The following is a 13,223-nucleotide window of genomic DNA, read 5'->3' on the forward strand; positions in this document are numbered from 1 at the left end:
TTTCTTTGTTTCTAAAGTGATTAGGATATTTAATTTAATGTTAAATCTTACCTCACTTTGATGGAGGTCAGTGTAATTAAATGACTTAAACTTATGCGTGTCAAAATCGACAAAATCCTCTTTTATACGCCGAAAAGGTCGAATGCGCATACTAGGTACAATAGTGGCATCGCTATCCCCAGTCGAATAGTCTTCGTATTTCAACAAACTAATTGATCTCGCACGAATCATACGATTTTCTCTTCTTCTACGTCTTCTATGTAAGGATCCTGTATCAGAATGATATTTATCCGTACAAGGATTACGTAGTTTATAATCCCAAAGGTCGTCAAACCTTTTTCTGTTTAATGATGTTAAAGAATCTCTCCAGCTGTACGATTTAGAAGTGCTAGAAAGTATTGGAATACCAGAATTAAATCGAAAAGTACGTTCACGAGAACTAATAACATCGAAAAACATTGAAGTTGATTGGTCAGGTTTGTACGTGGTCTCTAACATATTCCTGAGAAAACGATCGGATTCATTTTCTCGTTTTCTGGACCATTCATTATCTTTTATTTGCTCTTTTCTTCTCTGTCTATTTCTGAATCTCTCCTCTTCTTGTCTTTTTCGTAATCTTTGATCTTCTTCCCATAATAATCTAGCAGCCTCTTCTCTCCTAATTCTTTTTTCTTCATTTCTTTTTTGGCGCTTTTCTTCGTCTGCTTCAGCTTCTGCTACATATTCAACTTCTTTAGCTCGCCTCACAATTCTTTTTTTTTCTAAATACTCTGTATCCATTCGATGCAACTTTATATTATTATTTCTCCCCTGAAACACGTTTTCTTCTTCTTGTATTCTATGTTCACTACCTCTATCAATGCGTTTTTCTCTGGTACACAACCAATTTCCATCTATATGCGGCTTTCGCTGTTTTGATTCCTCTTTTGTTATCAATTCCTTTAATTCTTCAAATTCCGATTTGTTCTTTTCTTCTTGCTTTCTGTCATTTTTTTGTTTTCTTTGATCTTCCTGTACTTGCAAATATAAATTTTTACTTTCTTTTAATTTCTGGAATTCCTTATTTGTTTCTTCTTTTTGATTTTGTTCTAATTGTTGATCTTTACTTATTTTTTTATACTCTCTTTTACTTTCGTCCGTATCATCTTTCTTTATGTCATTTACACAAATATACTTTTGCTGTATTATTTCTCCTGTTTTAACAATTTTATCACTTTTTCTTTCTATTGATTCTATTTTTATCTTTTCTACTTTTATATCTTCCATTTTATTTTTTTCCTGCGCAGATGTTTTCTCATGCTCTTGTACATTTTTTGTTGTCTTTGCTTGTTTATCTTCTGTTAATTTTATTGCTTCTAATTTTTCATCTTCTTTAAGAATTTTATGCTCTATATCTTTTTTTATTTCTTTAGCTTCTGCTTCATTGTTATTTTTTTTCCGTAACAGTTCAATTTTTTCTGTTTTTATTGATTCCTGTTTCTTTTGCTGCAATCCATTAATTCCTTTTTCTTGGTTTTCTTCTTTTTTTTCTTCAGTCTTGGTTGTACTTTTTTGTTCTTCATAATTTTCCTTTGATATTTTTACTTCATCTTTTTGCTTTTGTACTTTTTGATTTATTATCTCTTCTTTTTCACTAGAATTCTTTTCTTTCTTTTCCAATTCTTCAACTTTTTCATTTTCTGTTCCTTTATCATCTTTGATTTTCGTTTTTTCCATTGTTTTTTTATCTAATTTTTTTTCTTGTTTTCCTTCCTCTTGATTGTCTTTCTTTATTTCTACTTGGTCATTTTGTACTTGTTCTTTTGTCATTTCTTGTACATTCACTTTTTTCTTTTCCAATTTTTCAGTCTTTTGATCTTTTAGTTTTTTGTTTTCTTCCTTTATCTTGTCTATGTCTTCATTTTGATTTTGTGCAGTACATTCTATATCTTCAAGATTTTTCTGCTTTTTGTCTAATTTTTCATCTTCTTTAAGAATTTTATGCTCTATATCTTTCTTTATTTCTTTAATTTCAGTTTCCTTGTTATTTTCTTTCTGTATCAGTTCAATTTTTTCTGTTTTTATTGATTCCTGTTTCTTTTGCTGCAATTCATTAATTACTTTTTCTTGGTTTTCTTCTTCTTTTTCTTCAGTCTTGGTTGTACTTTTTTGTTCTTCATAATCTTCTTTTGATATTTTTACTTCATCCTTTTGCTTTTGTACTTTTTGATTTATTATCTCTTCTTTTTCACTAGAATTCTTTTCTTTCTTTTCCAATTCTTCAACTTTTTCATGTTTTATTTCTTTATTATCTTCAATTTTTGTTTTTTCCATTGCTTTATTATTTAATTTTTTTTCTTGCTTTTCTTCTTTTTGATCGTCTTTCTTTATTTCTACTTGGTCATTTTGTACTTGTTCTTTTGTCATCTCTTGTACATGCACTTTTTTCTTTTCCAATTCTTCAGTCTTTTGATCTTTTACTTTTTTGTTTTCTTCCTTTATCTTGTCTATGTCTTCATTTTGATTTTGTGCAGTACATTCTCTATCTTCAAGATTTTTCTGCTCTTTGTCTAATTTTTCATCTTCTTTAAGAATTTTATGCTCTATATCTTTCTTTATTTCTTTAATTTCTGTTTCCTTGTTATTTTCTTTCTGTATCAGTTCAATTTTTTCTGTTTTTATTGATTCCTGTTTCTTTTGCTGCAATTCATTAAGTACTTTTTCTTGGTTTTCTTCAGTTTTATCTCTTTCTTTATGTTGTTCTATTAGTTTTAATTTATTATTATCTTTTATGTCTTTCTGTTCTTTTTTTATTTTGTCTGTTTCGTCTTTTTTTTCTTTTTGCTCTTCTTTTTTTCCTATATCTTTAGATTTTTTTGTTTCTTCATTTTTTGCTTCTTCTTTAATGCTTCGAATTTCTTCAACTCTTTTGTATTCATCAATTTTCTTCTTCTCTTGTACGGTATCTATTTTTTCTTCTTGATTTTTTATTTCTTGTCTTTTTTCAGCTTCTTTGTGTTTTTCAAAACTATCACTTTCTTCGATTTTCTTATATTCTTTCTTATTTTGCTCTTTTTTTCCATTTTTTATGATTTTTTCTGTTTCTTCCTTTGTTTCAATTTCTTTGCTGTCTTGTTTTTCGCTTACTAATTGCATTTCTTGAATTACATCTTCCTTTTTTTCTTTTTTATTTTCATTTTTTATTTTATTAGCCCCTTCTTCATATAGCAATTCTATTAATTTTTTATTTTCTTTCTCGTGTTCCGTTTCTTCTAGTTTCTTCATGTTTTCTTTATCTTTCATATCATTAATTATTGTAAAATCATTATCTTTCACCCACTCAGTTTCTTCTAATTCAGCTTTTATTGTTTCATTAGATTCACTGTCTTTTTTGACAGTTGTCTCAGTTTCAGATGCTTTCATTTCTTTCTTTTCAATTGACTTTTGAAAATTTGCTTTGTATTTATTTATTATCGAAATTGTTTCGTTCACAAATTGATTATACATAATGTTAATCGTAGTTTGTAGTTTGTAAATAGGTTCTTCAAGAATCATTAATCCATCTAATACTGTTTCTTCATTCCATAATGTTTTAGTTGTTTCTATTGATTCTTGTAATTCTTGTAAGCACGATATTAAATTTTTTGTAACAATACCAAAATTAATATGTTGTGATTCCGCCAGCGGTTTATCAGCTGATTGTTGTCGCATTACTGCTATAGATCGCTCGAGTTTCTGAAGAGCACTAATCATTAAATTAGCAGTATTTGGTTTCTTTTGTATCTGTATAATACATCGTTTAATATTCTGTAAAGATTTTGTTAACATTTCAAGTGCTTCATATTCAATATAAATTTCAACGACTGACAACTGTTGTTGCTTTAATTCATTATCAATAGATTCGATTGACTTGTTAATATCTGAAATATTATTTATTATTTTTGTCGATAATTCTGAAAGCTTTTTACTTCGTTGTATAGTTATAATTGTTTCAAACGCGTTCTGCACGAGTTCCAACGGTCCCTTCAAATTATTTAAATATATGCTTGGCAATTGTTTTACGTTTACAATAGAGCATTTTAATTCGGTTAATGGTATATTGAGAGTAGCAGATATCGTAGTATCAATTTTCATCATACCTGACTGTTTGCACATTGGTTTGTCAACAAGTTCTTCTTTGATAAATGAAATGCATTCTTCAAAGTTGGAAAGAGATTGAATAAAGGCATCAACACTGCCTTTTTCTATAACTGTTTCTATATTATATTTATTTCTTAGTAACGTTAAATTTTCTTGTACGTTAGTAAGTGGTATTTCCATCATCTTAAGAATTTCAATTTCGATAGAGTCGTCTTTCATACATAACAACGCTGATTTAATACTTTCTATTGGTTTTGCTAATTCTTCGATAATGGATCGGTCTGGCATTGACGTTCTCATTTGCTCTTCCACAATTGCAGTTTCAGGTTCCATTATGTTGCATTGTCGAATATGAGCAATCGATTTCTCTATTTCGTGTAGAGGAGTTGCTAAACATTCCGTAATCCAATTGTTGTCTATATCTTCAGACATTGATTCAACATCCGGCGACATCGGTCGTGTTTCTAAAACAGATATAGCACGTTGGAGATCGAACAGAGGTTCAGCTAATGCATCTAATATGACATCGTTCTTCATTCCATCCGTTGATGTTTCAATCAATATTTGATCCTGTATTACAGCAATAGAATGACGCAATTCTTCAAGTGGTTCTACTAAAGGTTGAAGAATAAATTCGTTTTTACCATTGATGGCAGATAAATGCTCATTAGCACGTTCAATAATCATTTGTTCTTGAATAATTATTGCAGCTGCATGTTGTAGTTCTAACAAAGGCTGTATTATTGTTGTCGTCAAAGAAATATTTTCTTTTTTTAATAACGAACATGACGAATCATATGGCAGGATTGTTTTCTGTTGTTCAACGATCAAGGCTAGACATTCTCGTAATTCAGTTAGTGGTTTTGCTAATGTTTTCAGCATAGAAGTTTCATCTTCCGACATTGACATTGCGATTTCGACTGGAGATTCGATCACGCCTTGATCGATTATCATTGGACGCGTAATTTTTGAAGAAAATTCGTCGATTACTTCCGCCCACGTACTCAAAGATGAAATATCTTCCGAAATAGTGTCTGCAGGCTCCATGATTAGCTGCTGATGATTGCACGTTGCTATATGTTCCATCAAATTATGAAGAGTTTTGGCAAAAGTTTCCAATGCTGAAACATTTTGTTGTTGTACGAGTTCATTCACAAACTCGGGTGCAATTGCGGTTATTTGCTGAATAGATGCGATAGAAGCTTTTAAATCAATTAAAGGTTGCGCGATTGATTTCAATAAAGTGTCAGTCTCTACTTCTGATGTAATTTGACTTTCTGCCTCTAATATCACGTGCTCTTGTACAGTAGCAATAGACTTTTGTACTTCTTCGAGAATAGGTTGTAAAGCAAGCTTCTCTAGACTTACAGATGATTTAGTTATTAAGTTGTGTCCATTGTGTTCAATAACATGTTCCTTTTGCACCGTTGCGATGAAAGATTTTTCAAGTTGTTGTAAGGGACCAACAAGACTGCTTAACGCAATAACTGGTTTTCTTGTTTCTGAAACATCAAAAATCTCAGATTCTTGCGTTTTAATCTCTTCGATAGTTAAAATCTGCTCCTGTAATATTCGTAGAGGTGTAATAATATTTTCAATAAGATGCGGATCAATTTTATTTGATTTTTTTAATTCTGCATTTCTAAAAGCTTCAATAATTCTTGGTCGTTCCACAATAACGGAGCAACATTTTTTGAACTCCTCAATAGATTTTGCAAATGCTTGCAGCGCAGACGCATTTTCGATTTCTACAATCTGTTGACCAGCGTTCTCTATTGCATTCAATTGTTGTAGAACTACCATCGATGTTCTTAAATTACCAAGTGATCTTGCGAAATCTTTTAATGTTATTGCATCGTCTGTATTCATGTCCACGAGTAAATTATCCTGAATAATCATAACTTGATCTTGAATCATTGCCACGGATTTATTTAAGTTATCCAATATCGGTTTGATTGGCAATCGTTGCAAGGCTAAAACGGTTTCTTGATAAGAAGCAGTTAAGAACGATTGTTGTAACTCTTGCAATGGTTGTATCATACATTCTAAAGTAATAGCTTTTATTGATTCTTTTGTTTCCAAAGTTTGAGATAGTCGGTCTTCAAGTTTTAGTATTGTACTTTGCAATTCTTCAATTGGAATAGTCATTGTTTTTAATAGAGAAGTTTCATTAATTGTTTGTTTTTCTATATTTTGTTTAGTTGTAACTACCAGTTGATTAGTTATTTTTTTTATTGAGTTTGCAAATGATAGCAAAGTTGATACTTTTTCAGCTTTAGTAACTTCATTGATATTATTGAAGACTTCTTCAATTGTTGTTAATGGCATTTTTAAGTTTTCTAAAGCTTCATTTAATGTTTTTAATACAAGAATGTCTTCATTATGAATTGATTGCTCCTGAACTATATTGATAGAGTTTCTCAATTTTTCTATCACAGGCTTTAGATTCGCACTTACCAACAAGCTTTGATTTTCGTTGAATTCTTTCAAAACTTCTTCCTGCGTGATTGCATTTTGCTGTATACCTGTAATTAATGATTTCTCCAAGTTTTCTAAAGAAGCTATCACTGTATCCAACTGAACAGTCTTTATTTTTTGTTTTTCTGGCATTTCTAATAATTCGGCTTCACAACTGTCAAAGTTTTCGATTTGAGAAAGTGTTTCTCGTAAAATATGAATTGGATCAACAATTTTCTGTAAAATTTCTAAATCCAATTCTGGACCTTCTTGCTTAATCATTTGTAACGGTGACTCATTTTGTATTTTTATTTGGTTAATAATTGACATAAATTTTTCTCCAAATTGCACCACTAATTTAGTAAGATTTTGTAGGATTGTGATTTGCTCAACACTTTGATCAATATTTAATAATTCTGTTTCTTGTTGAATAAATTGACTAATTATTGGGTCAGATTGAATGCAAGCAATTGACGTCCTTAAATCTTCTAATGATTTCACGATAGCTTGTACTGAAAACATTTTCGATGTTTTACTCAAACTGGTTTCAGCAGCAGTATTAAGCTGCACTTGTTCTTGAACTATAGCAATTGACTTTGGTAATTCTTCCAAAATTCTTACGACAATTAATTTCAATGACGTCATTGTATTTTGTTTAATATCTTCGGTAACTTTGGATGATAATGCAAGTTGCAAATTTAATAACGGTTCTATTAGAGCCGAGAATACAATCTTTTCCTTTTTGATATATTCTGTAACTCCTACTTCTTCTGTTTTATCAAATGATTTACACAATGTTTGAAGAGAAGAAATAATCTCTTGTAAAGTTTCAACTTTTCTTTGCTCTTTCTGAATCATACTGTTTTCAGATAACAAAGTTGATTCTATCTTTTGTTGGTCAACCGTTACCAAGTTATGCTCCTTAACCTCTTTTAAAGATTCTGCTACTAATTTTATCTCTTCTGCATTTTTAATAAGTAAATCTTCAATTTGACTAGACTCTAATGAAGATGTTAATGCTTGCTGTGGTGTTTCAATCGTATTTTGTTTCATTAAAACATCTGTTTCTTTAACAAGTGTTTTATTTAATTCTGTTTCTATGAGTTTTAATTTATCAACGTTTTTTGATTCTATTATATCCATGGAAGGCGGACTAGATTCTAATAATAAAGATTTGTCACTTTTTACCTGTTCTTGAGATTCCATAATGACTTCTATAAGTTCCTCGAGGGGTCGTGCAGTTGTTTCTTCAATATCTTTTACTTCTTCCTTTACTTTTATTATTTCCCTTACTTCGTCATCAGCGCTGCTAACATATTTTAATATTTGTATTTCACTTAAAGATTTAATGGTATCATTAATACATGACATTAAAGCTCTTGCAATTGCAGATGATTCCCCATTTTTGTTAATGTATTTCTCTTCTTCGATTGTTTGACATACAGATGCCAATATATTTTTAAGAGCATCTAAAGGTTTGGAGATAAATGGTAAAGATGCCATGATAGTCTCCTTTAATTCTGGTTTTATTCCTTCACAGGTTAATGAAATAACTGTGCTGATAGCTTGTTGAAAATCAGTAAATGTATCTTCCATACGGGAAAATTGATTATCTAATAGTATAATGGACGAGGAAGTTATTACAGTCTTAATAGAAGAAATTGTAGCTTGTAGGTCATTAAGAATTTGTATTAATGCTGTTAGTTCTTGTATTTTTCGTTTATTTTCTTCAGATTTTGAAATTAGAGGCAATTGTTTAGCAGAATTTACAAAATTAATCAATTCTTTTAACGGCTGTCTTAAGTTACTTATTACAGAATTAAACTTTGATATCTCAGTTAAATATTTTTGTCTCTTATTTTCTTCTTTATGTTCTTCTTCATTTTCTTTAAATATTTTTATATCCATCAAATCATTCTCGGTTTGTTCAACAGAGATTACTGTTTCTAGATTTTGTAAAACTGGCGTTTGCATTGTGAATGTATCTTCAGATTGAACAACTTCTTGAATTATTGCTCTAGACGATGGTATTTCTGTGATCATCGTTACACTCTCAATTTCTTCTTGTGATACCTCTATTATCTCATCAATGACACTTTCTACTTTTGTGATAATCATGCTTGCTTTTTGTTCATCAACTGTTTGCTTTATGACATTTATAGAATCTTTCACGTGATCTAAAACATCTATAACGGCAGAAAAAGTTTCTACAATCGGTGCTTTTTCAGAAGCGCCTTCTTGGACAAGTACTGTTTTATGAGCCAATAAGGAAAAACTTAGTTCTGAAATAGAGTCGGCTAGTTCTTGAAACTGAACTATCAAAATAGGCGAAATTGCCGAACGTATCTTCTGCATATTCTCTTTCAGAATATTTAATGCCGATAGAAGTTGATTTGTCGGATAAAGAAAGCCTTCTACGATTGCTTCTTCATCAATTAATTCAGTACCGATTTGATTAAATTGTGTTTTTGCAAAAGAGATTTGTTTCTGTAATGCTTCCAAACATTTGGACACTATTCTATACGTATCTTTATCAGCATGTTGTTCTAAAGCTACTATAGCATTGTCTAAGCGATTCAATGTATCAGTAAGTCGATGCTGAAGAGAAATATTGGTACTACTAGATCGACGTGAATAATCGGTTTTCCCAATCTGTTTTTGTACCTGTAGAATTGCGGAATTAAGTAGCGTCAAAGTTTCATTAAATAAAACTTCTTCATTATTCGCAATTACTTCAATAGTATGACAAACTTGTTTGCGCAAATCATCTATAGCTCGCAAAATAACACTTCTTCTCTCATCTAATAAAGAAGCTTCGGGAACTAAACTTCTTCGACTACTCTGTACCATTGAAAGACAACTATGAAATTCTAACAGAGGTTCAACAAGATTCCATAATTCGAGAATCAATGGCTGTCGTTGATCTAATAAATCTATTTCTTGAGTAGTAATCTTAATATCTTCTAAAAAAGCAGCAATTGGTTTTGCTAAAATATTCGCAACGTCAGTTTCAAGAGTTTCTTCTGCAGCTTTCTCTAGATCGTTCATGCGATCTAGAATACTTTCCAGAGGTTTTGAAATGTCCCAGAGATATTCCAAAATTTTTCGTTTTAATGATATTTTTTCAATTACAATGGGAATTTTCGTTTTAATTTCTTTCACCATGCATAGGAGACAATCAAATTTCTTTTCTGTACTTTTATCCGTACTAACAAAATCAATTATCCGTTTTCCCATGTCGTTTTCTATTATATTCATTAACGGAATAAACCGATTCAGTATCATGAGTTCTGAAACATCGTGTTCGTGCGATTTGGAAAGAAGATTTCGTATATTTGTCAGCGGTTCCATTAAGTTAGTGAACACCAAAATTGTTTGATTAAGCTTTTTTTCAAACGATCCAGTTTCTTCACCATAGACAATCATTACACGTATTGTGGAAATGGTTTTTCTTAATTCTTCGACGGAATTAGCTAATTTGGATTGAGGAATTGTAGTAGTTTGTGTTGTTGATTCTTCGAAATCCTCTAGTATACTAGTTACCTCCAATTGAAGTTTCTCTAAAGTTTCTGACAAGATCATAATTAATTTGTTTGCAGACTCTTCCCTTTCTTGCTCCTCTTTTTCGTTTTTTATTGATTGTAGAACGACATTATCTGTTGTGTTTTTGTAATTATTTTCTGTTATAGCTTGTTCAGTAAGTAATACAATAGAACCGGCTTCAAGTGGCGTGGAAACAACTTCCGTACGAATACCTGGAATAGTTTCGTGGGAAGATGTGACAATTTCTTCTTCCGTCTCTACTTCAAATACTTTAATATTTTCTTTAAGTTCTTGCTGATAAAGAATATTTTTGATTAAAAGCGGTATTTGATTTTTAATTTGCTCAATAGTATCTATCATCGGCCGTAGAGATTCTTCTTCTGTATGTTCACAGAAAACATCCCTAGTAATTTGTAGAAGGCATTTCATAGGATGATTCAAGTTTTCTAAAATTGAAAGATTTTCTGGTTTTTGATGTTGTGTAGAAATAGAGTTTTTAAGCTTTATTAATGGTTCTCGAAGATCAATCAATGCATTTATTAAACTTTCATCACTTGGTAGTTCAGAATATGATGTGAGAATAGCAATTTGATTAATATTTTTTTTTAATTCCTCCACTGTTGAGCTTAGTGCAAATTCCATTTCATCTTTATACTGCAGCGTACTGTTTTTAGATGTATCAGATAACCAATTTTTAATAAGATTTAAAGAATCACCTATTTGATTAGCTAAATTGGATTTTGAATTACTTTTTTCTTCTGTATTTTCTCTCAGAGATTGTGTAATACTTTCTTTTTTCTTTGATATTTCTTTTACTATAAGAGTAGCGTCCTTTTCAATATCTTCTAACAATTCCAAAAGGGGCATTATTGATTCAATCGAAGAGCTATTTTTAATTACATTACGAACTACTTCTTTTAATATACTAATGGAATTCATCAAATCATTAATAACTTGTTCTTCTTGTGATTCGTGCTTTTCCGTTAATAAATTTTTCTTTAAATTTAATAATGATTTATTTAGTTTACTAATTTCTTGAATTATTTCATTATCAGTAGGATTTTTTAAATTGGCAATTGTAACAGCCGAAGAGCCGATTATCTGACGTAGTGCCTCAATACTTGTAATTAAATAATGCGAGGCTAAATGCTCTTTTTGCTTTTCTAAAATTGACGATAGAGCAAAATAAACGTTACTTAAACTTTGGTCAATGTTTAGATTCTTCAACGTATGTTTTTGAATCATTTCCGTTTCTGATAATTGTTCTATTAATTTTGATATTTGTTTATTGGTATCTTCCAATATTTTGAGAATTGCTTCTACTCGGGAGGTTACCTCGTGATTCTTAGAATTTTTCAATATAATTATAACGACGTTCTTTAGTTTTACAATGATAAGATTTATTTTCTTTATCATCGAAAGTTCGCGAAGAGTACATTTTTGTGATGCTAAAATTAACTGAAGATCCAATAAGGGTTCTTGAAATTCCATTAAGCTGTTTATTGTTTCATTTTCTTTAAACGTCATTGCAGTGTGTGCTGTGTGTGATATGCACTCTCTCAATTCTACTAAACATGGAATGAGACCCGATGCTGTCAAAACTTGTGGACTGGCAGATCCATTTACCTTAAGTTTTAATTGTTCGATATAATCTAATATCCCATTAAACATTGATTGAATGTCGATTAATGGATCTACAATTTCTTCAGATATATTTTGAGACTTGTCGGAGGTTGATTTTATCGGAGACAATTCTTTTGTTGCAATAGAAACCGGATCGCTAAATTTCTTCAAAATTACGTGTGTTGGCTGTAAAGATAGTAATCCGAGATTTTCAATGATATGTGACAACTGGATGATAGACGGTTCGAGTATATTGTGAATAATTTCTACATATTCTGTTAATGTAATTTCATTAATTTCCTTTAGTAATGTACGCATAGGTATTTCCAGATTAGCCAAGGTTTGAATGTTTGCATCTATTCCTCTTGAAACCTCCAATAATTGATGTATGTCCTCAATTTGTTCATAAATATTAGAAAATTGTGGTGCTGTATCGAGCACTTTTTCATAGAAAAGTTTTAGAGAGCTGCGTAAAGCTGTTTTTGATTCTAACAGAATATCTTTTGTCGATTCTTGAATCTCTTCCGAAACATTGCTATTATTAACTTCCTTTATACTTTTCAAATTCTCTAACAGCTTTTCTTCGGTAAATAATTTCTTTACCGCTTTTGTTTCATTTCCGTTATCTATTTCTGTTTTTTCAACTGATTCCATAAGTTGTTTTTCAATTGGTTCCATAAGTCCAACTTTATCTTCTGATGCATTTCTTTTCCTTTGCTCATAATTATCAGGATCGGAATATTCTTTAAAATTATTTTTATCCATTTGCTGCTTCTTTTTACGTTGCTTTATTTTAGGAACACCGATCGTAGAATCAAAAGAGGAATCACCACCGATTCCATCGTCGAGACTGGAACCAGTTGATCTTCCTGCGCTTAAACTACGTTTTCTATTTTCTGCTGTTCCTTGTTCTATCACATGTTTCTGAATAAGACTCTCAGTGATGGAGACATGTGCCGAGGATAAAGCATCCGCAAAAGTGTCACTATCATCCTGCTTCAAAGATGAAAGCGGTGACAACGGCGGCTCGTCTTTCTGTGCACTATGGAAGCTCTCAGATTCTATTCTTTGACTTTTGTCGCTTTTCGATAATGATAGACTCATTGATTTTTTTCGAGGAGGCCTATTAGGAATTTTTTCGTCCTCATCTGTATTAAATCGAGCTGATCTCTTTAAAGAACTTCGGGAGTCGCGTTCAGGTGATGAAAAGACGCGTGTAACATCGTCCATAATGGAGACATCTTCGAAATCAGCTTCTGTCCGTAAATCATCACCGTCTTCCGCGCTAATAAAATAATCAGGAGATACATCGATCACTATAGCTTCCATTAACAAATTACTGGTCGTAGATGTTTCTTTGACAAATCTCATTGGTGGTAGTTCGATCACATTATGTTCTATAAAAAAACATAATCCTTTAGAATATAACTATTTTTAATACTATTTTATTTACTGAATTAACAAGAATTAAAGAAATCTTT

The 13,223-nt window shown here is 30.9% G+C and overlaps 1 protein-coding gene across 6 annotated transcripts in view; it reads right to left on the reverse strand.

Annotated features, from left to right (window-relative positions):
• Positions 1 to 13,223, reverse strand: part of LOC113004714 (titin) — a 186,040-nt gene that overhangs the window by 113,905 nt on the left and 58,912 nt on the right. For 5 of the 6 annotated variants that reach the window (XM_039450987.1, XM_039450988.1, XM_039450991.1 and 2 more), the window contains one exon: positions 52 to 13,139. In XM_039450987.1, coding sequence (XP_039306921.1) covers positions 52 to 13,139 — 13,088 coding nt within the window. The remainder of the gene's footprint in view (positions 1 to 51; positions 13,140 to 13,223) is intronic. The other variant, XM_039450989.1, reaches the window with a different exon arrangement.

This window comes from Solenopsis invicta, chromosome 6 (assembly GCF_016802725.1).
Source record: "Solenopsis invicta isolate M01_SB chromosome 6, UNIL_Sinv_3.0, whole genome shotgun sequence".
Taxonomy (NCBI): domain Eukaryota; kingdom Metazoa; phylum Arthropoda; class Insecta; order Hymenoptera; family Formicidae; genus Solenopsis; species Solenopsis invicta.